This window comes from Lemur catta, chromosome 12 (genome assembly GCF_020740605.2).
Source record: "Lemur catta isolate mLemCat1 chromosome 12, mLemCat1.pri, whole genome shotgun sequence".
NCBI classification, from domain to species: domain Eukaryota; kingdom Metazoa; phylum Chordata; class Mammalia; order Primates; family Lemuridae; genus Lemur; species Lemur catta.
The window spans coordinates 64,372,468-64,399,271 of record NC_059139.1 but is presented as its reverse complement, the minus strand read 5'-3'; the positions used below and the strand labels follow the sequence as shown (position 1 = coordinate 64,399,271).

The following is a 26,804-nucleotide window of genomic DNA, read 5'->3' as shown; positions in this document are numbered from 1 at the left end:
GAGACAGGCTGCAGTTGCAGCTGCCAAAGGCTTCAGAAACCTCTCCAGTGGAGACTGTGCAGAACCAGAAATAGGGAAGAGCTTTACTTTTTTCATACAAGTGCAGGAAATTTTGATTTTCGAACTTTGATCGTTTGACTTTTGATATCTTTGGGCTTTACCTTGCAAGAGATTAATCTCCAAACCTCAATTTCTCCCTACACATTGGTTTAGACCTCAGATGTGGAGAAGTTTTTGGTTTTTGTTTTTTAGTTGTTGTTTGTTTCATTTTTAATAGACCCCTCCAACCCCAACAGGGGAGAAAGTCTAGTAGTGTTAGTCTAATTGAAGTCCTTTCACATGAAACCCAGGGGTCAGGGATATGTGTTCTTATCTAACACTGCTGGGGCTGGGGCTTCTGCCATGTGTGTGTTGCATTGAGGGTGGGCTCTAATATTTGATGTCAAGGTCTCCACATCTCTTGTGGGCAGCATTTTATGTCCTGAACACAGTGGTTGACTTAATCCCCTCTTGTTATGGATTTACTTAGATTCATGCAATTTGCTTCCTAGGGATGATGCCTCAGTATTTCTCCTGGGGCACATTCCTGACTCTGCTGTTGATGCTTCTGAATCTGGCTTCTTCAGGTCTTAGGGAGCAATGATACCTCTGCCAGGTGCTCTTCAAGACACTGCCTTTTCCCAAGTCTTAAATGTTCCAGGATTTGCATGCTGGAATATGTCTTCAATGCTTTGGTCCCCTCTGCTGTGCCCCTAATTCCTTCTAGGAAAGCTCAGCTGAGTTTGTAACAGTTTAATTTGCTTCTTAAATTGGTCTCTTTCTTTCTCTGTCACATACACTGTTTGCCAAAACTTAGTGCCTGCCTTTGTTGCTTTTTCTTTCTCCTTGCTTTCTAGCCTAGAATGTTATTTCTTAGTCAACCCCCAAAAATCCCCTGTGCAAACCAAATTTCCTTTAGCTGGATGATTCCAACAGGAGATAACCTTCCCTTAGATAAACATCTTAGTCTGACCTGTACTGTCCAGCCTGGCTCTGCTTTAGTATATGTCATCTTGTTTGTGCTTTCCCTAGAGCCCTAACTCAGCACATTTCTCTTGCCTCCTTGCTCAAGGTGCAGGCATCACTGATATCTGCAACCACAATAACTGTATCACTTTTGAACTCACCTGAAAATTCCGAGTATTTTATTCTGATTTTCCTACTCTTTCTCTCCCTTAAATCTGTCCAAATTTCTGTAATCATCCGTCATATTTGTCCTAGTCTTCAAGGGGATGGTTTTAATGAACTATCCTGGAAGACGGGATTACAGAGTCCATATGTGATGGCTGGGAGCGTGTGTGTGTGTGTGTGTGTGTGTGTGTGTGTGTGTGTGTGTGTTGGAGGTGTGAACAACTCCCAAAGAAAGGGTTATTGTGAAGACGGCAGATTCTCCTAGAAGGCATCCACCTGGAGAGTCATTTTGCCCACTGAAATATTAAAGTCTCTGAAAGGTACTGCAATAAAGAGACCTGGTTGAGGAGAGAAGAATAAATTAGAAGATACTATGAGAAAATATTCAGAAAAATCTAGAATGTGGGATATTCTACAAGACAACTGAGTTGGTCTCTTTAAAAACACATATCATTTTTAAAACGGAGGACTGTTTAGAATAAAAGAGACTAAACAGACATAATAATCAAATGCAGGGTGTAAGCAGATTTTGGTTCAAAATAAAAATCTATACAAGTTATATTCAGAACAAAAATGAAAATTTGAATATAGGCTGGATATTAGATGATATTAGGGAAAATTATTATTAATTTTCTTTAGTGTAATAATGATTTTGTCGTTATGTAAAAATGTCTTAGGACAGTGGTCTTCAACCTTTTTGGTACCAGGGACTGGTTTCATGGAAGACAATTTTTCCACAGATGGTTGTCGGGGGAGGCAGAGCTCAGGTGGTGATGTGGCCCGGTTCCTAACAAGCCCCAGACTGGTATTGGTCCGTGGCCTGGGGTTTAGAGACCACAGTCTTAGAAGCTGCATGTTCACGTGTTTAGAGGTGAAGTATTACATAATGATATCATGTGTTCTGTAACTGATTTCAAGTTATTCACCAACAACAACTATATATACATAAAGGCAAATATGACAAAATGTTAACAACTGTTGAATTTTAGTGGTGAATATGTGGGTGTTCTTTTGTATTATTCTTTTAACTTTTCTGTATATTTTACAATAAAAAGTTAAGAAAAAAAAGAAAGAAGCCTATTTAACCTACTGTTCCAAACATTTGACTATGAAACTCTTTTTTTTCCCTTAAATTAATGTTAATACTGAAGCATCTGCTGCTTCACAAAGTGCACTCTGGGACATGCTTGTCTAGGCCAAGCTCTTAGTAGCTACATTTAAAAATAAACAATAATGATAAATGCTCAGTGAAGAATAAGAATCTTTTAGAAAATTCAAAATGCACTGTAAGAACTCATCCTACTTGCTGAGAAAGAGCAGGTCTAATGCTGTTAGCTCAGTAGTATGACTTCATTGGCCAGATGGATGACGGTCAAAGCTTGCATACTGATTCTTGAATGTGCAGTAGGCATTACTCAAATCCTATATCTTAGTATAACCTCAGGGATGATGATTCAGGCTAAATTTTTAATCATCTGTATACTACAGATTAACAGTTGGGCCTAAATTTCAACTCATAGCTCACTGCAACTTCAAACTCCTGGGCTCAAGCTATTCTCCTGCTTCAGTCTCCTGAGTAGCTAGGACCACAAGCATGTGCCACCACACACACCTGGCTAATTTTTTTCTATTTTTTGTAGAGACAGGGTCTCATTATGTCGCTCAGGCTTGTCTCAAACTCCTGGCCTTAAGCAATCCTCCCTCCTTGACCTCCCAAAGGGTTAGGATTATAAGCGTGAGCCACTGCACCAGGCCACAAAAGTTAAATTTTAAATAAAACATATGTCTGTGATAAGAAATATATATCTATGTATATAACAAAATTCATATAGTGCTATGTATATGTTGGCTCTTTAATAAATATCAAATAAATGAACTAATTAATCAATAAAATTAACATTGGAAAGAGTTTGCAAATAATTTCCTTTAACATTAACAATTGTAGGTTGAAGTTTCTCAACAAAGTGCTTATCATAAAAATTATAGTTCTTCATAGAATCCATATTTTTAAAATGCAAGAGTTACAAATTTGATTTTCTCTGATTTGCCCCACTCTGCCCAATACAGTGTCCAATACAATGCCTCAGTACTTATTGGTTGATGGACTAAATAAAAGTACACTTGGAATGTTCCTGATTCTTTGATAAAGAACATAAGCCATTATGCAATAGGCTAAAATGGGACTCTTTTTCTTGCCAAGCTTCTACTTCAGTTAGAGACTGCTTGTTGCTACGAATAACAGAAAATTCAACTCAACTGCTTTAAGCGATAAGAAAATATATTGATTTTTTCCTATTGAGTTGTTGGAGGTCCTTATATATTCTAGCTATTAATCCCTTGTCAGAGAGGTAGTTTGCAAATATTTTCTCCCATGCTGTGGGTTCTCTCTTCCCTTTGTTGAGTTTTTCCTTTGCTGTGCAGCAGCTTTTTAGCTTGAGGTGATCCCATTTGTCCAGTTTTGCTTTGGTTGCCTGTGCTTTGGGGATGTTCAATATACTGGCTTATTTACCAGGACATCCAATGGCTAAGCATCAGTGGTGTTTGGTCTGACATCTCAGTGAGGTCATTAAGGACCTAAGTGTTTTCTGTCTCTTCACTCTGACATTTCCACAGTATTGACTTCATCGTTTGGCTGGCTGCCCTCCTGGTCAGAGGTGGCTGCAGCGGCCATTAGGGTTGCGTGCTTCCTCATTTACCTTCAGTGTGAGAGAGACAGAGAACATGCTAACTCCCATGCCTTTCCCAGAAGAGTTAAGAGCTTCCTTCTTAGATGCCCTGAAAAGCCTTCTTCATGCTCATTGGCCTTTGCTGGGTCCCATGACCATTTCTGAGCAAGACATGGTGGTAAAAGGGATGGAATTGCATTGATGGGCTTAGACTAATCAAGGCCCAGTCTTGGCGTGGGACAGGGTCAGCATCAGGGTTCCCTCAGAGCACCTGATTGTTCAAGAAAGGCATAAACACCTGGATAAGAATCTGACATCTGTTAGAAAAGGAGAAATGGATGCTAGGAAGGCAATCAACAATGCCCACTACACTTTCGGTAAGGCCCAACTCCCTATTACCAAGTGCCACCATTGTTGCATTGATCTTCCACGGTGATTCTCCAAGATGTTCAGTTTCCCTTCGTGTGCTGTTATTCAACTGGATTTTTATCTCTCATAGCCCAGTGTTAGAAAATAACAATAGCTATCGTGTATTGAGGGAGTCTGAAGAGACAAACCGACAAGACTCCCCCAAGCCCACCTAGTCAAGTATTTTACATACGTTAATCCCATGAAGGAGATAGTATAACCCCCATTTTATTGGTGAGAAAATCAAGACTCAAAAATATTCAGCAAACTGCCTAAAATCACACAGGTACTAAATGTAGTGATGAAAGTCAAGTTTAGGTTTTAGACTCTGAATACTCTGAATATATTACACTGCCTCCCAACTCAGCAAAGTATCTGTTTAATTTAACCAGAAAATTCATTTTTATTATAACATTTTCCCTTTCATCAAGTCAGAACATTTTTAGGAATGGAAGCAAAACGCCTCAAGTTTTCTAACTTCTTCCACGTTTTCTAGGAAGTAGCTTAGAAGAAAACTGTTTTAAATCTATTTTCTCTTCCACAAATGAGCCATTCTATTTTTAGTATGTAATTTATAGCTAATCACTAGTTATGGTATATTTATGATCCTGGTTATTTTCTACATACTTTCTGTTTCAAATTATGTCATAGGTCATGTTTACTTATTTTAGCTTTATGTTACTAAGTTCTTATTTTCAAGATATAGAATTCTTTGCATTTGGTCTTTAAAGTTCTATTAAAATTAGAAATGCCACATTGCTCAGCTCTGGTGTTCACGTGAACATGTGTTTACATCTTCATCTATATGAAAAGTGACCCCCAAAGTTCTATAGTTCAGGCCTCTGTGCAGTGGCTTGTTAAACTCTAACTCCAAGGGGAATGTACAATGGGTAGGGGGGTGTTATTTCTCGATTTTATGAGGCCACTTTAATTCCGTCTAAATTCCAATTATATGGATCTGGTTTCTCCTCTAGTTGTTTCCTATTGGGATGATATCTATAAAAGAGGACAATTTCATGGCCAGCCTGCTTATTTACCTTTGCTATGTGATGTGAATAGTATTCCTACTCTAGCAAGAGTCTAAATTTAAGTAATCTTCAGGGGCCTCCTTGGACTAGGACACAACTGAATCTCTGGGTTGCCTATAGGAATGTGGATTCCTGGGGTCAACACCAACAGAATGGCCATTCTGAGGCATGCTTTAAATTTTTTCACCCACAAATGGCTCCAGGGATGGGAACCAAGTCACCTAGTTCTACCTTCAAGTTTCAGATTTAGCTAAAATGAGAGGAAGCTCCTTCCTTAGAGAAGAGAAGCATTTTGGTATGAATTGGGCTTAACTAAGTCTTCTACAAAATCTAGGAAAAAAATCTGTTTAATCAGATTTTGAATTCACACCTTGAGTTGGCCATTCTATATTTCCAATCCAGTTGGAGAATTCACAAACTTTCTAGCTGGCAATCAGCTGAAACCTCAATCTCTAACACTTTTACAATTGTTTAAAGGGTTTCGTCTTGCCCTCCCAACAAGCATTTTCCCTTCTTTCTTACTGTAGGTCCTTGTTTTTTCCATTCTCTACCTCATGCAATTCATATCCTCAGTTCCATGTCCAAGCCAATCATGGAGGACCCATTTCCCTTGCAATGATAGGTCCACATATGGACATATGATAAAGGTATGGCCAATAAGCCATGTAGGATGGTCTGTTGGGGCCTTCTGAGAAATGTTTCTTCATTCTTATAAAGACAGCAAAAAAGAGAAATTCTTCTTTTTCTGGACTTTGTTATTTTTGAATGTGATGCCTGACACTACAGCAGCCATTTTGTGCCCTCAAGGGAAACTGGCCTGAGTGTCAAGTCCGCCACTCAGGATGGCAGAATGAAAAGATGAAAAAGATCTGAGTCTTTGTATTAGTCAAGGGTATAAGAGATTTATTATGGGAATTGGCTCACATGCGGGGCTGAGAAGTCCCGCCATATGCTCTCTGCAAGCTGAGCACCAGGAGAGCTGGTGATATCATTTAGTCTGAGACTGAAGGCCTGGGAACCAGGTTGGGGTGGCGGTGCTGCTGCTAGTGTAAGTCCTGGAGTATGGGGGCCCAAGAACAGAAGCTTCACTATCTAAGGGCAGGAGAAGATGGATGTCCCAGCCCAAGGAGAGAGTGAATTTGCACTTTCTTCACTTTTTTGTTCTAATTGGGTGGGCCCTCAACAGATTGGATGATTCCTGGTGACATTGGTGAGGACCAATCTTCTTCACACAATCTACTGATTTAAATGTTAACCTCTTCTGGCACACCCAGAAATGTTTTACCAGCTATCTGGGCATCCCTTAACCCAGCCAAGTTGCCACATAAAATTAACCATCATAGCCCTCAATTATGAAGTTAAGCTACTTAATTAACCAGCCCTGGAGAAGCCCCATCACTGGACTTCATGTGAGGTAGTAAGTTGAAGCCAGCTGAACTAGCTTTTCTGTTAGGGTAGTCACAACAGAGAACTCAGCTGCCTTAAATTTATTATCTCAGTTGAGAGCATTGTAAGTGGTGCAACATTACAAATCACACTTTGAGGACTCTTAGCTTCTGCTTGAATCTCTGCTAGGCATTCCTACCCTTTCAATTTGTTGATCTCTCATGCCATCATTGAAATAACTTTTCCAAAACTCAAATTTGATTTTATTACAATTCTGATTAAATTCTTCAAAGGCTACCTTTTGCTTCCTTGGCCTGGCACAGTGGGTCTGACAGACCTGTCTCAGTGGGTCCAGGTCAAATCTCTCTGACCACATATCCCATTAGGTCAGGCTGCACAAGCACCTTAATGCTAGACATTTCAATATTGTCATTACTTGACCATGCTATGTTCTATCTCCTCTACGCTTTACAAATGCTATTCCCATTGCCCAGAACATCCTCCCTGACCTGGGTCACCCCCAACTCAGCCTTCAAGACTCAGCCTCTTTTGGTGAGCCTTTCCTAATTCTCCCCCATCCCACTCAGTTCTCCAAGGTTGTCAGATGCTCCTTCTCAGTGCTCCCAGCACCCTTACTGGACTATTAAAACACATATGACACTGCAGTGTAATTGGCAGATTAATTGTCTCCTATATTTGACTATAAGGTCTTTGAGGGGAAAGTTGTCTTATCTTAGCATCTCCAATGCCTAGCATATTATCTGGCACAAAATAAGCAGGTAATAAATGTTTATTAATAAATAAAAATAATGCTATAACTAAGACTTAGGTTCATGAAGACAACTGTATTCTTTCTTTGGCTGACTTATTCCTGGTATTTTGCAAACCACAGCATCTTCAGCAGGGTGGGGAGGAGAAAAGAGAGAAAGAAAATCTATAACTCTGTGACATCTGTTGCCAAAATTTTAGAGGAAGGTAAGCCAAGCTTAGCAATTTTTTTTGTATATCTTTTATCTATTCTATCTCTGCCTGGTGATGATGAATAACTCATATGATGGATCAGGCAACAAATATGTATTGTGTGGAGCATTGTTAAGCATTTGGGATATATTGGTGAACAAAACAAAGAGCCCTCAGAGAGCACTGGCTCTATAAAAAAAGTGTTAACCAACTGTTTCTCCTTTCTGCATCTCAGTCTTGTATTAGTGCATGAACAAGAAACACATAATGGAAAGCTTCAGATCCTCAGATCAAAGTCACTGATAAACACATGGATATATTGTTCATCAGTGTTGCCACTTCTTTTTAGAACCAAGAATAGTTAAGAAGAGGAGGTTACCAATCAAATCTGCTCCTTGACCTTGTTTCAGTAATGCACACCAGTAGACACTGGATTCATTTTTTAAAAGGGAGTTTTGTATACGCATGCAACATCCTCGGGTTTCAGCTTCTTTCCCAGCTGCAAATCTGAGACAGTGAGCCCTGCCCATAAGCCTCACCTTGGTGCTTCCCTTCTTTTATTTGCTGGGCACTTTGCACTAAGAGGCTCCATCTGGGCACAACATGGCAGCTTTAGAAAGGCTGGTTTGGGCACAGAAACAATTTCCTGCAGAAACCAGGCATATTTGAAAGGGGCCAAGGGAAGCTTTAATGCTTCCATCCTATAATCCCAGCTTCTATTGAAGTAGAAGCTAGACTGGAAATAAAGGCCACACTGATTTTCTTCTGAGAAAACACATTACCACGTAAAAAAAAAAAGTACTAATTGTTCCGTGGGAAGTGTTTTTATTTTACAAATACTCAGTGGCTCTGAAGTGACAGCATGATTACATTTCTGACAGCATTACTGGTATAATTCTCCGTCTCCCTAGGCAGAGCAATGTGGGGATTTTCCTCCTGGAAAGAAAGGCAAACTCGCTGCTCCCAAAGGTACACTTGATTTAAGCACGATTCAAAAATAAGTAAAAATAGATGACAACACAGCAAATAATGAAAGTTTGGCAATTTAGCTAAAATAAATGGTCTTATCTAGAACACTATAAGAGTGTAAAAAAATTTGCAAAAATAACTCTGTAACTCTGTTTTTCAACTTCCCAATGGCACACTCTCTCGTCTCCAAATGGGGAAATGTGAGAGAAACTGGAGGGAAGAAATCAGAAGAGTGTAGGAAAATGTAAACAGTAGAAAGAAATAGAAGAGTGGAGGAAGAGGACAGCTTCAGTGTCTCTCTGAGAGACCATCCTGTCCGTTGTGGGCTGGACAGACCCTGGCCGGCCTCGTGTTCCCTGGAGCCTGCGCCACTGCGACAGACGAGCTGTCTCTGGCCATCCGGCACCTAGAAGGCGCTTTCACAGGAGCAAGGCAGGGGTCTGGGGCGCGGCGGGGGTGGGCGCAGGCAGCCCTCCTCCCCCAGCTCGCGGCGAGCGTGGTGATAATGCGGGTGGGGCCAGCGGTAGCGGTGGAGCACCTGGTGGCCCCCGACCCCGTCATCGTCCTCCGCGACCCCCTCCCGCACGCAGCAGAGCGCGCCCAGGCGCCTCCGCAGCCGCCGCCAGAGCCGGCCGTCGGCCGCCTGGAAGAAGAGGTAGACGAAGGGATCGAGAGCGCTGCTGGCCACCCCCACGACGCGCAGCGTCGCCGACAGGCCCCCTCCCTCCCAGTCTCCCGCGGGCCCGGACGACCACGCGGCCGCCAGCCGGGCGGCGAAGTAGGGCAGCTCGCAGCCCGCGAAGAGCAGCGCCAGCGCCAGGCTCATCTTGAGGCTCTGCACCTTGGCGCGGGGCAGCGCGTCGGGCGCGGGGGCTCGGCTGGGACTCGCCGACGAGGACGCCGCACCCGCGGGGGCCTGGGGCCCGTGCCGCCACCAGACGCAGAGCAGGCGGCCGCAAGCGATGCCCATGACCGCGACAGGCGCGGCGAAGCCCGCGACGACCTCGTAGAGCGCGTAGACCTGCAGGTGCCAGCGCGGCAGAGCTTCGAAGATGCTGCGGCAGCGACGCCCCCCGGGCCAGGCGCGGGCGGTGGCGGGGGGCACGGCGGGAGGCGGCGAGGAGACGCCCCCGCGCACCACGAAGGCCGGGGGCAGCGCCAGCAGCAGCGCCAGCAGCCAGCCCAGGGCGGCGAGGGCGCGCGCGGGCAGCGGCCGGCCCTGCGGACGGCGCACGGCGCGCTGGCGCTCGAGGGCGATGAGCAGCACGAGGTGGGCGGAGGCGCCCCGGCCGGATGCCTGCAGCAGCTGCAGCGAGCGGCACGCCAGGTCGCCCGCGGCCGCGCGCGGCTCGCCCAGCAGCTCCCAGGCCAGCTGCGACAGCGCGGTGCCCCCGCACGCGTACAGGTCGGCCAGGGCCAGCTGCAACAGCAGGAAGTCCATCTTGCGACGCTTGGGACCCACCCAGGGCCCGCCGCCGCCGCACAGGCGGCACAGCACGGTGGCGTTGCCTGCCACCGCCGCAACCAGGATGACCCCCAGCACGGCCAGGCGCACGCGGCGGTTGGGCGGCCCCGGGGCGGGGGCTCCCTGCCCGGAAGTCAGGTTGAGACCCCAGCCCGGCAAGATGGGTGCGGAGAGGTTGGGCGCCGGCGGCAGAGTTGAGGGGATAAAGGAATCCTCCATGCTTAGCCCGGAGGAAGAGGAGACACGGAAGAGGGCGGGCAGAACGCGGGAAATCAAAGTGGAGGCGAGGCGGCGCGGCGAGCGACGCTGGGTCTGCGAGTTCCCAAAGTTAGTTGAAAAGGCACTCGCACAGAAAGGGAGATGCATGCGGGAGGATCTGCGCTTAGTTGTTTTTATAGGTCGTCCTCGTCATGTGTCACTCAAATGTGGGTTGTACGCTCGAGGAACACACACGATTCCCATTCTCCACCTTCTCCGGGTTCCCTTCTCTGCAGTGGCCCCGACGCTGCCCTCGCGGGGCCGCCTCTAGGCTCGGGGAACCTCACCCGTTCGCTATTTACGTGTAACGCACAGCAGGACAGAAGGTCGCTTTGCTTGGCCATTGTAAAGCTAATGGCATCCCCGGACCAACACAGGAGAGAAGCAGCTCCCGACTGAAAATGCACACCCCCCCCAACAGTTTCGTGATTGCCAGTACGAAAATAATAGGATAAATCTTAGTTCTGATTTTTTAAAAATGTGGTTTGAAATGCCACGAATCTGCACTAGCATGAGAAAAACAGGAACACAAGAAACCTAATAGCGTTTTGAGCAAATAGAAGACCTATGAGATAAAGCTTGCATAAAGATGTGTCGTCTTCTGCCCAATAATGAGAGTATTTTAATTAGAGAGTACTGAATTCAGTCATGTTGCTTTGGGGAGTGGCAGTGGTTTGCAGATTGTTCCAAATCCTCCTCATCGCTAGAAACGGTGGATCACAGCTGCTGTCTCAGTGTTGTAAAAATTCATTTCATCAGTCTGAAGAGGGCATTAATAGGTTTTATGCAAATAGGTAGTACATTTATTGCTTTCCCCCAATATTTTCATCCAGTGAGGGATGTGTCATCACGCTCCCCATTCTCTTGATTCTGTTTTCCAGCAGATGGGAGGTTGCTAGGAGGGACTACGCCTCCAATAAGCCTAGAGAAGAGGTGACTAAGAAAATGATAAGGCGGCCAATTTTTAAAAAAGAAATCCAAGTCACAGGAAATGGTTTAGATTAAATGCTCTTTCATTTTAGCCCTGCCTCCTCACAAACAAAATTTTAGTTTTCCTGTTGCAAGCATCAATTTGTCTTTTGTGCACCTTCCGCATTCATCGTGGTGAAAAGAGAAGTTCCTGTACTTCTTGGTCTGGGGGCCAGGGAGGTGTGGGCGTTTGCTAGGGTTCACATTCCCAGGCTGAGGAAACATTTGGAACTTTGAGATGCACAGGATAGGAGGTTTTGGCGGGTACAGATTATAATCTTGCCAGCTGCTCTAGGAATCCCATTTCCCAAGCTGTTGTCTTTGGCCAGAGACCTTCATTATTTTCATCATTGTATATGCAGTGCCTTGCACTAGGTCTGACACATGGTAGATATCAGTGAATATGTGTTGAGTTGATGAATTAATGGATATATGATGCATTTCAGATAACTTTGAGCATAAATTCCTGTCTTGACTATAGATCCATCACCTAAGAAAAAATGCCTTTGATACCTATGCCAATATCATCCAGAGGAGCCCAAGATAACTCTGTGGAGATGTAGGAATAACCATTCTTGGTGGGGCATTTAAGGAAGAGGTAGACTGACAGCCTTGGAAAATCTAAAATCCTGGTTTGATTTGCACACTCTCTCTTCAGAGAGTTTTATGTGTAACACACATCATCCCAGTTTATAATCCACTTCTTCCAGGGAGCTTTCTCTGAGCAATGCCCATCATTCAGTGATTCTGCTAGCCAGTACCTGTTCAATATTTTTCAAGATGCTTCTATAATTTGCCTCAAATTTGTTGAAATGCCCTTTTACATTATAAAATGAGATTCTACCAGTGAAATTACATTTCACAGAACTTAACTTTAGTGAGATCTGATGAAATGTTGATTTTAAAACTAATTCTTATCAAAATAATACATGCACATAGTTCTGAAAGTCAAAGAGAACTAGAAGACTGATAACAAACAGGGTTCCTTGTCCCATACATTTCCACTTCTCTATTTCCTGTTGCTTCTGGTATTTACTTATTTCCATAATTCTAAATAGTAAGTAATGCTATTTATTGATTCAACAATTTTAGATATTATCTATTAACTTTTTATTAGATAAGGATATTTAGCACGCACACCTCTGTCCCTACTGTTTCCCTGTTCCCATACTGTTAGTACAGTAATATTGTAATATGGAGTTAGACCTATATTTTGTGTTTACATTATTATAAAATGAAAATATTCTCAACTGAGTGATATATTGCAAATCTCATTATTTTCTTGAAGTTAATAATTGCCTTTTCTTACTTTTCATTGTGACCATAGCTAATTCTTCCTATACCTCCAAATAGTCCCTCCATACAATTTCTACAAGGTCAGTTTCACAATATAGTATAGCAACTCTGATTTTTTTTCATGGAAACCTCTTTACCAGAGACTTCCATTTTTCTTTTATTTGGGCTGATTTCTCTCTAGGCCTGCTGCGTAACTATTGTCTGGGGACATCGATTTGTTGTCATTATTGAAACTCTCTGCCTTTCTCTTGGGTAATTGTTCCTATTTCTTGAATCTCTGATCTTTTTTCTTAATTTCTTCCCTTTTGGTAGAACACATCATCCAGTATTTCATAAGGTTAAAAAGGTCATGCAAAGCTAGAGGACAAAGCAGTGAGAGACTTCATTGTACTCATTATTTGAGTCATGTAGATTCAGTCTGGACAGGTTGCCCTCTAGCCCAGAGGTCATGCTGGCGCTTGAGTTCATCATCATCCTAGAGATTCCTTTTGCTTATCTCATACTGCTTCTCCCATTTTTGGATTTAATGTATTTTTTCTTTACTGTTTTATTTCCTTGCTCAGGAAGAAAGCAGTTTTCAGTGACTTCTTGAGAAAGAGTAACCTTTTGGGCTCTGACATGTCTGAAAATTTCTTTATTCTACCCTCATGCTTAACTGATGATTTGACTAGGTTTAGAATTCTATTTTGGAAAATAATTTTCCTTCTGAATTTTGAAGGCATTGCTCCCTTGCCTTCTGGCTTCAGAATGTTTAAAGTGTCGAGAAGCCTTAAGCCATTCTGATTTATGATTTGTTTGCATGTGATCATTGTTTTTTTCTTTCTAGAAGCTTGTTATTCTTTTCTTTGTCTTTAACAGATTTCACAAAGATATGTTTTGCTATGGGCTTGTTTTCATTCACTGAGCTGAACATAATCAAGGATTATGAATTGTATTTAATTATAATATTTCTTTAGTGGTCTTTAATCTGGAATCTGGAACAGTCTCCCAGTCTTTCTTTTTCCTCTTATGTTGCTGACATTTGAAGAGTCCATGACACATGTTTTGCAGAATGTCCTTAACGTTGTATGTGTTTCCACATAATTAGGTTAGACTTTGGGGCAGGAATATGACATAGGTGATGCCATCCTTGGTGTATCATTTCAGGGGTGCATAATGTCAATTTGTCTCTGTATGAGTGATATTAGGCTTGATATATATGTTTTGAAATTTTAGTTTTTTTTTAATAAAAGTAGTACATATTAATTGCAGAAAAAATTAGACAATATAGATTGACACAAAAAAATCACTTAACATACTGTCCAGAGAAAACTATTGTTAATACTTAGTTCTGCATCTCTCACACTATAATGACTACATTAACATATTTGCCAAAATAGATCATACTATATGCAACATTTTGTATCCTGCTTTTATTCCACTTAAGATTGTATTTGGATAGATTTCCATGTCAATAAGTAAAAATATGATATAATTGTTTACTGTTAAGTGAATTATATAAATAACCCCCTATTTTTGGACAAAGCTTTTCTAATTTTCACTTTATAAATGATTCTGTGAAGAATATTTTTTTTCATACATCCTAGCATATACATTCAGTTATTACCTTACAATAAAATCTTGTAATTGGAATTGCTAAGACAGACTACATGCATTGTGAAAGCATTTTAACACATGGTGCTGAGTTGCCCTTGATGAGGGAAATAGGCAATGTGTGTATCTTTTTTCCCGTAGTCCCAATGATATGAGCGTCATTTGTCATTCTCATAGATGTAAAACAGTGTTTTATTATTTCTTCATTTTAAAAATTGAGATATAACTTACAATACCCTAAAATCCAGCCTTTTAAAGTATATGATTCAGTGCTTTTTTAGTATATTCACAAGTTTGTGCAACTATCACCACTATCTAATTATAGAACTTTTTCATCATCCTGAAAAGAAACCCCATATGCATTCTTTTCTTTCCCCAGCTGCTGGAAACCACTAATCTACTTTGTTGCTATGGATTTGCCTATTCTGGACGTTTTATATAAACATAATCCTATAGTATGTAGCCTTTTATGTGTGGCTTCTTTCACTTTGAATGTTTTTAAGATTCATCTATATTGTAGCATGTAACAGTACTTCATTCCTCTTAATACTCCATTGTGTGGATATACCAATTTTTTTTAATCAGAAGCTGGATCAGAAGCTGGATATTGGGTTGTTTCCACTTTTTGGCTATTGTGAATAATTCTGTTATGAACATTTATGTACAGGTTTTCCTATGAATGTCTGTTTTCAGTTCTCTTGGGTATATACCTAGGAGTGGAATTACTGGGTCATATGGTACTTCTGTGTTTAACTTTTTGAGGAACTGCCAAACTGTTTTCCACAGAGACTGTACCATTTTACGCAGTGTAAAAGTTTTCCAAGTTCTCTCTTTGGAACGCCAGATTCTCATTTGGTGTTATTTTCCTTCTGCTTGAAGAATGTCCTTTAACATTTCTTATGGTTCAGGTCTGCTGGCAACAAATTCTCTTAGCTTTTTTTTTTTTAATCTTATAAAGTGTTTATTTTACCTGCATTTGTGAAAGGTATTTTGCCAGGTGTATAGCACTCTAGGATGACAGTTTTTCTCTCTTTCAATATCTTTACTGATATTATGTAAATATATAATTTATATATAAAATATTTAATATATAAATATTTATTTTTTTCAAGACAGAATTGTTATATTATCTTTTAGTACTTTAAAGAAGTTGCAACATTGTCTTCTGGTTTGTATAGTTTTTGATGGTTTTGTTCATTTTTGTAATGATGTAATTTTGTAATTTTTATCTTTGTTCTTTTGTATGGAATGTTTCTTTTTTTTCTGCAGTTGCATTCAAGATTTTCTCCTTACCTGTGTTTTCCAACAGTTTGACTAGGATGTGCTTAGATGTGCTTTTCTTTGTGTATTTACTGCTGGGGCTTCTCTAAACATTTAGGTTGGTGATTTGTTGTCTTTCATTAATTTTGGAAAATTCTCAGTAATTGTGTTTTCAAATATTTCTTCTTACATTTTCTCTATTCTCCTTCTGTGTCTTGAATTACACATATATTATACTATTTCATATTATCCCAGAGCACTTGGATACTCTGCTCTATTTTTCTCCACTTTTTCACTCTTTCGTTCCTCTGTCCCAGCTGTCCTCAGAGGGGCTTGTCACCCTTTGAAATTCAGTATTTTATTTTGAAAAATTTTTATTGGCCAATATCCAAATTCACTAATTCTTCTGTGTCTAGTCTGCTGGTAAGGCAATTGAAGATATTCTTCATCCATGATAGCATGTTTTTAATTTCTAGTATATCCATTTTATTCTTTTTATAGTTTCCTTCTCTCTGATGAAATTTCCTATCGGTTCATGCATGTTGTACATATTTTCCACTAGATCCTTCAACATGTATCATAGTATTTTAAAGTTCCTTACTGATAGTTTCAACCTCTGGGGCATCTCTCAGTCTGGTTCTGTTTACTGTTTTATCTCTTAAAAATGGGTCTTTTTTTCTTTTTCTTTTTTTTCTTTTTTTTTTTTGCCTTGTAAGTTTGACTGAATGCCAGATATTATGTGTCAGAGAATAATAATGATTGATGTAAATAGTATTTACTTCTGAAAATGGGAATGCTTCTTCATCTGTTGGGCCATTAGGTGGACAGTTGAGTAAATGTAGTCAGTAGTTGAGTTAGGTTTGGATTTTGTTGTTGTCATTATCATACTACTGACTTAACATTCCTCCAGACTGCTATCTTGCATTAGTGTGAGGCCAGGGATGCTGGAGGGTTTTTCCTCAGTGTTCTTGTTCCACCCTCAACTTTCAGCCAGCCCTGAACACCTGGCCATGGGAGTCCGGGTGGGGATGTTTCTCTCTCCACTCTTCTGCCCACCTCCCACAAGTAGTGTGCTGTTGCTTATGGTGGGAGCGGGGTAGCTTTCCTGGCCCTCCTATTCCAACCTCAGTCTTATGCAGGCTGGGAGGGGCCTAACCCTCAAGTGTAGGACTTGCTCCACACTCCTGTTCCTTCTCCCTATGGTAGCTGAACTCTGCCTTGTAACTTCCAAGAGCAAGTTTTCTGTCCCTATCCCTTTTGTGAGAGACTTTTGCTTTGTAATGAAGGATTCTGGGCATGATTGGATTTCTCCATTTCCCTCAGCAGCAGATGGCTTTTGCTATAGTCTACCTCTCCCCAGTGACAGCTGACCTTTTGTTGAGAACTGGGGCTGAGAAGGTTTTCTGCTCCTGCCCCAGTGGCAAATGGGTTTTGCTTTAAATGAGGAAAGGTTCTGGGTTTTGTGTTTGTGCTCCAGAGGCAGCCATTCCCAATCCGCACACGTGTCTGACAGTGGGTGCTCCATCTGGTCCCTCTCCTGTCTCCTGTCTTTCTCCTAAGTTGAGGGTGAGGTCCATGAAAGAAAGCTGGTTAGTCAGAGTGTGGACTGCCTGTGTGTGGGGGGTTTCTGGAGTTTCTACTGTTATTTTCACATGCATTTGGCCTTTAAGAATGTGTCAAAATATCAGTTGTTTTCTTACCCACGTTTTTGTCTGCTAGTTTTTTCTTCCATGTTCTGTCGAAGGTAAAACAGTTTAGAGTGTCCCACATCTCCTTGGAGGGGTTTGCCACCCTTTGGAATTTGGTTCACCTGTTGCCTTGCAATCTGTGTCGTCTGAGAGGCTCAAGAAAAGTTTTGATTTTGTAGATTATTGGGCTTTATTTTTTTCTTTTGGTTGTGGTTGTTTATGTGGGAGCAATATTCTCTTGCGGCTTTTCCTATCCTAAGTGGAAGCAGAATTCTCAAACCATTATTTAAGGAAATCAGTCTCTTCGTCATAAATATTACAAAATTTATGCGTATTTTGTTTTCTAGATAATTTTTAAAATTGAACAGTGCATTTTTATTTCCTCTTAATAATAAAAAGTTTAAGGTTAGGAATATCCTCCTGAATATAGTTTTGGTTGTATGATATATTCTTCTAAATTTTCTCATTTTTGTCTATGGCCATACCATCCTAAATGTGACCAATCTCCTCTAAATTTTCTCACTTTTATTTCTTTAAAAAACCATGTAATTATAATTTTTTGATCCAATAATTAAGATTATGCTTTTTAATGTTAAGAGAAAAAAATTGGGGTTAAAAATTCTGTGTAATGAGAAGTTAATATACATAATTGTAAACAGTACACACACACACACACACACACACACACACACACACACACACACACACACACACACACAATATGTGACCAGTGTAGAAGGGAATACTAGTTCCAGCACAGGTCTAGATCTCTATTTCCAACCTAGTTTGTGTTGAGTTGTCTTTCTTGCTTCATGCTCCCTCATCACTAAGTTCTCAGTTTGATTCAGTGGTTTATAGTATGTTATAATGCCTAGTAAGATTAGTCCCACCTCAAAATTCTTTTCATATAATTGTATTAATTATTTCAGACACTCATTTTTCCATAAAAACTTTTAAGGCCATTTAGTTCAATTAAAAAAAAAAAGCAAGCAAGTAAACAAAAAAATCACCTTGGGAATAAAATCAGGATTGCATGAAATGTATATATTAATTTTGGGGAAGTGATTTTTTTTAAGATTAGATCCTCCATCCCTAAAACATGCTGTCATTCCATGTTTATATCTTATTTATATACTTCAATAGAGCCTTACTGTTTTTAAAATCTAGGTTTGTGACTCTTGTGGAAATTAAAATTATTTTATAGGATGTCATGATGAGTGGAATATTTTTTCCTAATTTCTATTTTTATCTTGTGATTGTTCTTATAGTTATATATTGATTTTTCTATATGTAGCCATTTAACAAATTCCATTAATTCTAATAGTTTTCACTAGGATACCTGGGTTTAATGAAATGGAAAACCACTTCTATTCTTTCTATTTAGTAGAAAGAATAGAAAATCCATTTTTTTTTTAACCAAAGACAAATTAAAACAGATAAGCCTCCCAGTAGACGTGGATGCTTCTTGTTTTAGGACTATAGCAAGGTTCCAGATCAATGGTTCCCAAATTTTGCTACATATTTGAATCACCTGGGAAGCTTTTAAAAATCCCACAGCTTGGGGTAGGAGCAAGGCATTAATATTTTTTAAACATCCTTAGGTGATTCCAACTTGCAGCAAAGTTGTGAACCATTGTTCTAGATCAGCATTTAGCAAATTATGGCTCACAGGTCAAATCTTGTATTTTTGTAAACAAAGTTTTACTGGAACATAGCCATGCTCATTTGTTTACATAGTGTCTGTTGCTGCTTTCATGCTACAACAGCAGAATTGAGTAGCTGTGAAAGAGACCATATGGCTCACAAAGCCTAAAATATTTAACATACAGCCTTTTTCCTAGAAAAATATAAAATCACAATGAGATATCATCTTACTCCAGTTAGAATGGCTATTATCTAAAAGACAAAAAATAACAAATGCTGGTGAGGATGTGGAGAAAGGTGAACTCATACACTGTTGGTGGGGATGGAAATTAGTATAGACATTATGGGAAACAGTATGGAGGTTCCTCAAAAAAACTAAAAATAGAACTACCATATGATCTCGCAATCTCACTACTGGGTATATACCCAAAAGAAAGGAAATCAGTATATCAAAAAGAGATGTCTGTACTCCCATGTTTATTGCAGCACTATTCACAATAGCCAAGATATGGAATCAACCTAAGTATCCATCAACGGCTGAATAAAGAAAATGTGGGCCGGATGGGGTGGCTCATGCCTGTAATCCTAGCACTCTGGGAGGCCGAGGCTGGCGGATTGCTCGAGGTCAGGAGTTCAACACCAGCCTCAGGAAGAGCAAGACCCTGTCTCTACTAAAAATAGAAAGAAATTATCTGGCCAACTAAAAAATATATATAGAAAAAATTAGCTGGGCATGGTGGCGCATGTCTGTAGTCCCAGCTGCTGGGGAGGCTGAGGCAGTAGGATCGCTTAAGCCCAGGAGTTTGAGGTTGCTGTGAGCTAGGCTGACACCATGGCACTCACTCTAGACCGGGCAACACAGCGAGACTCTGTCTCAAAAAAAAAAAAATAAATAAATAATAAAAAAAAGAAAATGTGGTACATATACACAATGGAATACTATTTAGCCATAAAAATATCAAAATTCTTTCATTTGCAGCAACATGGATGAACTTGGAGGACATTATGTTAAGTGAAATAAGCCAGGCAGAGAAAGACAAATACTGCATATTCGCACTCACATGGAAGCTAAAAAAGTTGATCTCATAGAAGTGGAGAGTAGAATAGTGATTACTAGAGACAGGGAATGGCCACAGATTGGTTAACAGATGCGAAAGTACAGGTAGATATGAGGAGTAAGTTCTAGTGTTGTCTAGCACTATAGGGTGACTATAATTAACAACAATTTATTGTATATTTTCAAATAGCTAGAACAGCAGATTTAGAATGTTCCAACAAAAAGAAATGTTTGAAGTGATGGATATTGTTACTTACCCTGATGTGATCATTATACACATGTATAGAAATGTTATGCCATACCCCATAAATAGGTACAATAATTGTTGTCAATTAAAAAAAATATTTTAAAAAAGATAGAATCCCTTTGTTGCCTCTTTTCTCCAGAATTTTGCTTGAATTTACTGTTCCTAGAAGGTTCTACCTTTTTGAGAAGGCTATGCTCTTTTACTCCCTGCTTTGCCATAGCCTAATGTGTTGGTTTCTAAATCACTGTGATATCTGAAAAACTAGAATTCCAAGTAAATTGATTCAACAAGTTTACTAAGCTTCTCCTATGTGTCAGGCACTTGATATACTTTAGGGGAAAAAAAGGACGAAAAGCCATGCCCGTATGGAGCTTTTATTCTGGTGGGATTAGGAGGGGTAAGAGACAGTATAAACAAATAAAGCATGGAAAACACACGCTATATTGGATGGTAATGATTTTTATGGAGAAAAATAAAGCAGGAAAGATCTTGCGAGGTGACATTTAAGCAATGACCTGAAAAAGTTAACAAAGTGAGCCATGTAGAAGTCTGAGGAAAGGACTGCGTTCCAAGTAGAAAGATCTGACAAGTGCAAAGGTCTTGAGGTGATACATGCCTGGTATGCCTGGAGAGGGCCAGTGAGGCCAGTGTGGCTGGAGCAGAGTGAACCAGCTGGGAGTGTGGAAGGAGATGGAGTCTGAGAGAGAACATGCGACCAGATTACTTAGGGCCTATAGGCTGTTGTGATATCCTTGGCTTTTACAGAAAAAGATGGCAAACCAGTGGTGAGTTTGAGTATTCAGTGATGTGAGCAGTTATATTTGACAAGAATCACTCTGGCTGAGTTGAGGAAAGCCAGGGACAGACTCAGGGACACCTCTTGGGAGTGAGTCTATTGCAAAGTTCCAAACAACAGATCGTGGTAGATTAGAACAGGGTGGTAGCAGTGGAGACAGTAAAATTTGGGGTCCCAAAATTGCTCTCAATCCAGCTTTTATTAGTGTCAGTTCTTCTCAGTTTCTGGCATTAGATAAGGTCTTGGTTTTGCAAGTTTTTCTTAATATTCTGTTTTTATGGCTGTTCGTGGTCTAATTCAAATTAATATCATTTTGAATTAGACATTGTCCTGAAAATTCAATTGTACCTAATTATGACCCTATACTTAATATGCTGAAAACATTGTAGATGCTTGGTAAATTCCCACAATGAATGCATCTTGAAGGGTTTGGGTAGAATGTGGTAGATTATATTTATCATCACAAGCCTATGTTTTCAGAACCACATTTCTATTATTGCTTTTCCCCCATAACTAACATGTACATGCACATATTAACTATTTTATGCTCTTTAGGCTTAATTAGGAGATGGGAGGTAGATTTATATAATTTTAACATTAATATTGAGATCTTCCTCTTAAGGGTTTCCTTTCAGAGTACATAAGTATATATATCAGATATATAATGAAGTGAAATTTATTTCTCAGAAACTCATAAATAACAAAGATAAGATCATATAAATTCACTGAAGAACAATAAACAAAAGAACGGAGATGAATTGGCTCATGAAAAAAACTTCAAAGAATTTGAAAAAGTAATGAAGTTAGGTAAAATTATTATTCACAAATTTTTTTACTTAGAAAATGTATCAATTGAAAAACTATAACAAACAATAAAGTGGTTTGGTACAAAATAAATATATAGAAATAGAGTTTGCATATATTAACAAAAAACCAGTTGGAAGATATAGTGGAAGAAAGATTCACTTAAAATAGCAACAACAACAAATGATAAAACAAATGGGAATAAACTCACCTCTGGCTACATATTAGGATCATGGAGGGATTAACAAACAAAATGGTATCAAAACAGTGCCCCAGGCTCCCTCCTTGAATTCTAATTCAATTGGTGTGGGGTTGGGGCCTACATGGTTATTTTTTAAAGTCCCTACTTTTCAAAAATCTCTACAGAGAAATTGATCTATATGAAGAAAAACTGGAATACTATTGAGGGATAGGAAAAAAGAATAAAGGGAAAAGCAGACTATATTCTTTAGAATGACTATCATAACGAAATTCTAAATTAGGCTATAAATTTACTCATTTCATAGAAAAGACTAATAGGGTTTTCCACTTTTGTAACTAGACAAACTTATTCTAAATTTGAATGGAAAGACTAAGTGAGCAAGAGTAGTTAGGACAATTCTGGAAAAGAAACCTGTTGCAAAGGGACTAGTCCTACTAGATGGACTACCAGATTAATAAATAATATAGAATGGCCCAGTGCAAAATAAAATGTTCAGAGAAGGCGTAAGTATAAACAGGACTTTTCCCCCATTCAAATCAATGGGGGAAAAGATAATTTATTCAATCAAAGGCATTATATAATGAAGTGATATTTTTAACCAACGAGACAAGAGATAGTTTACTCAATAAAAGGTCAATTGGGTAACCATTTAAGGTGTAGAGTATGCTACTGTTTGTGTAGGGGAACAAGAATCTATACATTTGTTTCTAAATGTAAATTCAGTCTAAAAGAATGCCTAAGAAGGTGGTTTCAGAAGTTGCCTCTTGAAAGGGGAACTAGATGGCAGGGGACTGGGAAAGGAGGGAGACTTCATGCTCACCGTTAACCCTTTTGTACCTTTTGAAGTTTTTACCCTGTGCATATATTACCTGTTTAAAAAAAAGTAATAATATCAGCTACATTCAGGGTCTATTTCCCATAAAATATGCCAAATAGTCACTTCAGATATTTCCAAATGGTCCCATCAAATACAAATAACTCATCAAACACCATCAAATACTCACACATAACTGTTTTATGATTCATAAATAACTAAAATATTTTATATTCTATATTATTCAGAAGAACATAACTTTTATATTACAGTCTTTGCTATATCCTTTTGATACTTCAATTAAATTGTTAGAAGTTTGCACAAATAATGTCTTGATAATAACCATTTTTGAAAATATGTAATCCTATAATCACTGGCATTTTATTTCAAAATATAATACATTCTTTCAAAGTAGCTAAAATCAGTAACTATTAAAATTTTCATTTAAAATATGTAATTATAACTATGTTATTTTAATGTATTCATATATAGTTCCAGAACATTATTTTCTTATTTTTGTTCAAGCTGTTTTTGGATTAGTGTGGGTTTTAAGCCACTGATCAATTGCACTTTCATATTTTCTTGGTTTTTTCAGCCAGTCCTGATGCCACCTAAGGTTTGCTATAACATTTGAATAATTTTGTCCTATACTTTGTTTCCACTTGATAAACTCTTCTTTATTGTATTGGTGTACAGAAGCAGAAACTTTAGGGTAGTTTACAATGGAACGAAGCTTTTGATCCAAAGAAAAAGTAATTTCTGGAAATTTTATTGCAATATTTGTTAGTTCATCTGGATCCGAGGAAAGATCTGAAAGAAAAATATTAAATGTCTGTCAAAATAGTTACCTGCCAAAAATTTTATTTAGAATATCATTATGATGGACAATATATTAGAATTTTTTACTTTCAGTTCCTCTCTGTAGTAAAATGAAGGACAGTGTAAATGGCAAAATATACCAAAATTTATACACCCTGTCATGTGTGCCCAAATTATCTTCCTTCTTACCATTATCCTGCTATCCCACTTTTTTTCTTATTTATTCTTAGAGGCCAGAAACAGTCAAAGATTTATCATTAGTAAGCTGGTTTAGAACTAATTCTTCCTGTTTTTGATGGCTTGCCTACTTTAACATGCAGAGGAAAAAAAATAGTAATGCTTCTGTTATCCCATTTCAACAGCCCCAAACTTTCCAGTTATAAAAATTCTTTATATAAACAAGTTATATTCTTGCAACTTCACTTACTCCTAAATTTATTTATATATTAGCATCTTGTGATTGGATTTTTGAAAGTTACATTCACCAATACTGTCTATTTAAGCAAACAGCCATGGAAATAAAAATCTCTCCATCACTATTGGCAAGAAAATAATGGTAAAATCTGTAAACACCCTTTTTACTTATGGCATGAGAAGAGAGGGATTTAACTAGGATGCCAATGTAACTGGAAAAGCAACAAGTCAAAGATCTTAGGACAATTAACTTCAGATAGTAAGTGAATACTGCATGTTGAGGGTAGGAGACTTCAGACAGCACCTCTTTAAGGAAAGGGAAGGCAGTGAGAATTCTCTAAATCCTAGAGAATACAGAAAACACTGATTCCCCACTCTGATCTTTTGACAGTCATATCTTGTTTTTGCAGAACATGGTATTTAAAAACAAAATTTCAACAAATTTAAAGATCTAATTAGCTTTTATTTAGTGATTTATGAATTGGGCAACATCCCATCTAAAGATTTAGAAAAGGCACTCTGATGAGCTGAGCAGAGAAGGTGAAGCTTTATAAGCAGAAAGAGGCTGAAGAAAGCAGAGACAAGGAACAAAAAGTGGATTAGTCATTACAAAGTTACTTTTTTGTAGGGTTAAAACAGAGAGGACTTCCTTATCATGCCGGCTCAAGTAAACTGAACCCCTTCTGATTGGGTACTGTGAATCTCCTTGTTTTTTTTTGGCAATTGGCCTGTTTTAAAGTTCAGTTTGATTATGTGGCCCCTAGCACAAGTGACTCCATTCTGGTTTGGTCTGGTCTGTTGGACCTAGAACAGCGCAGTTCAAAACAATGGCCTCTCATAAATTTCATTTGACAATGGCCGATGCACGAGCAACACATGCCCATTACTCATCAAGATGAAAATTTAAGTACTTCCTTTTGAAGCCAAGAATCCCCTGCTCTTAAAGGGGGTTAGCCAATTTGGTCCCTAAAGAATTATTTTGAGTTAATAATTCTGACATTTGTAATTGGAAAGGAAACTTAGGGAGAAATGAATATTAATGATGGCTTTAGCACATATTTTATGTAAAACATGGGGAAAGAGGATAAATAAAACCCTAAATCCAATAATGATGTTTAAAAATTAATTCGCAGAGTAGTGAAGCAGGAAGGCATTTTTATAGGGTAGAAGGAGCAGAGATTTTGGAGTGAGACTTGGGTTGAAATCACAGTTCTGTTACTTCTTGAGACCTTGAATAGGTATCTAAATTTCTCTGATCCCTGGTCTCCTTCTTTGTAAAATGAAGATAATAATGGTATTATCTTGTAGGGTTGTGGTGAGCATTAAATAATATATGTAGAATGTCAAGCTCCATAAGAGACAGGTGTTAATCCTTCAGGGTAGGTGAAACCTAGGTATAATGAAAAGGTATTGACTGCTGATTGAGAAAGATAACCATGAGTATTAACAGATACCCTAATCAGGGAAAACAGTGGCTTCTATCTTGAGACCCAGATCAGAGGCCTTAGGGCACATTCTCTGAAATTCAGAGGCTTATTTGCAAAGAAGCTGCTCCTCATATGGGCAGCCCTTTGTAGACTGTTCCAGCATGAGAAGCAATAGATATTAATTTATTTTACAGTGATTATTAGATTTCTTGAGCAATGCAAGTCAGCTCATTACATATAATATTACACCTAAAAATATATAACAGAATTACCAAAGAGTTGAGGCAATACTGAGGCACCATCAGAATAGGCTATATACTTCCATTGCTTAGTTCGAAGCATGTAGATAGAAGCATTCACATTACATCCATGGAATTCACTCAGAACCCAGGGCGGATGAACATTTTTGAATTTATGTTCATTCTTAAATGTTTCTGATGACAATGGCAACAAAGAGTATCCACTCAGGTTTTGAGGCAGAGGAATTTGAGCAATATCTATATAAGAAAAATAACAAAATATTTAAACATAACTCATTCTTTTATTAGTTGAAAATACATAAATGACATAATTTAGATTTTTTGATCCCATTAAAAGCCACAGACTGGAGATTGTATGTGGATTTTGTAAACAGACTGCCTAGATTCAAATGCTTACTCCACTAGTCATGTGACCTTGCCCAAGTTATTCACTTCTCTGAACCTCAGTTTTCTCACCCGTAAAACAGGGACAACAGTACTTGTATCTCATAGGCTCATTTTAGGTTTAAATAAGATAATTTATGTAAAATTCTGAGACATAGAAGCTCTCAACAAATATTAGTTAATATCACCAGTCTTTTCTTTTCCTAAATGATTAAATAGTCACAGTTGTTCTTAAAATTTTTTCCATGGGATATTACCAAGACCTATATAAGAAAGGGATTTAGTAGTCATATACATTTGCAAAACAATGGTTAAACAAAATTAAATAGTAAATTTATTGTAGATGTAAATGTATTGCTGATGTGCATTATAAAGCTTCAAGATTGGTATACAATATACCATGTGTCCCAAAGTTATTTGGTGACAGAACTTTTGTTTTACTCTCAAGTAGCATCTTGAGGGACTAGTACTTTGTAAAACATGCCTTGAGGAATCCTGGATTATACTGATATAGGGAAAAGTAATTTATTTTTAATGTACCAAATACAGACACAAAGAACAATAGCAAGAGAAATGTCCAACTTAAAAACAGATTGTGTTTTTAAAAACTGCTTTTCAGGTATTTGTTTGGAACTCAAACTGCCTTTTTCCTATAGAAAAATTACCATTAATTATGGCTGAGTACTTAATATAGATCTAAAATAAGTCTGCAGTTGCCTCACCCATCCCTTTTCTGGTTTCAATGTTCCATGTTTTTATGTATATTTAAATATTTCCAGTGAAAAACAGAATTATATCAGTAATGTTAGAAATTATACAA

General features: G+C 38.9%; 2 protein-coding genes across 2 annotated transcripts in view; both read right to left on the bottom strand.

Annotated features, from left to right (window-relative positions):
- Positions 1 to 8,909: 8,909 nt before the first annotated feature.
- GPR150 (G protein-coupled receptor 150) lies at positions 8,910 to 10,461 on the bottom strand. The gene has a single exon (XM_045566004.1). It carries the CDS (start codon positions 10,416 to 10,418, stop codon positions 8,994 to 8,996), a length of 1,425 nt encoding a protein of 474 aa, XP_045421960.1. The 5' UTR covers positions 10,419 to 10,461; the 3' UTR covers positions 8,910 to 8,993.
- Positions 10,462 to 21,582: 11,121 nt separating this feature from the next.
- The window catches only part of ARSK (arylsulfatase family member K), a 30,728-nt gene continuing 25,506 nt past the window's right edge, over positions 21,583 to 26,804 (bottom strand). Inside the window, exons 7-8 of the mRNA XM_045566089.1 lie at positions 25,613 to 25,837; positions 21,583 to 23,490 (exon numbers count right to left, since the gene is read on the bottom strand). Of these exons, the coding sequence (XP_045422045.1) occupies positions 23,201 to 23,490; positions 25,613 to 25,837 (515 nt within the window). The 3' untranslated portion in view covers positions 21,583 to 23,200. The remainder of the gene's footprint in view (positions 23,491 to 25,612; positions 25,838 to 26,804) is intronic.

Coding starts and splice junctions, on each gene's coding strand:
- GPR150 (XM_045566004.1), bottom strand. CDS start 10,418: ATGCATCTCCCTTTCTGTGCGAGTGCCTTTTCAACTAACTTTGGGAAC.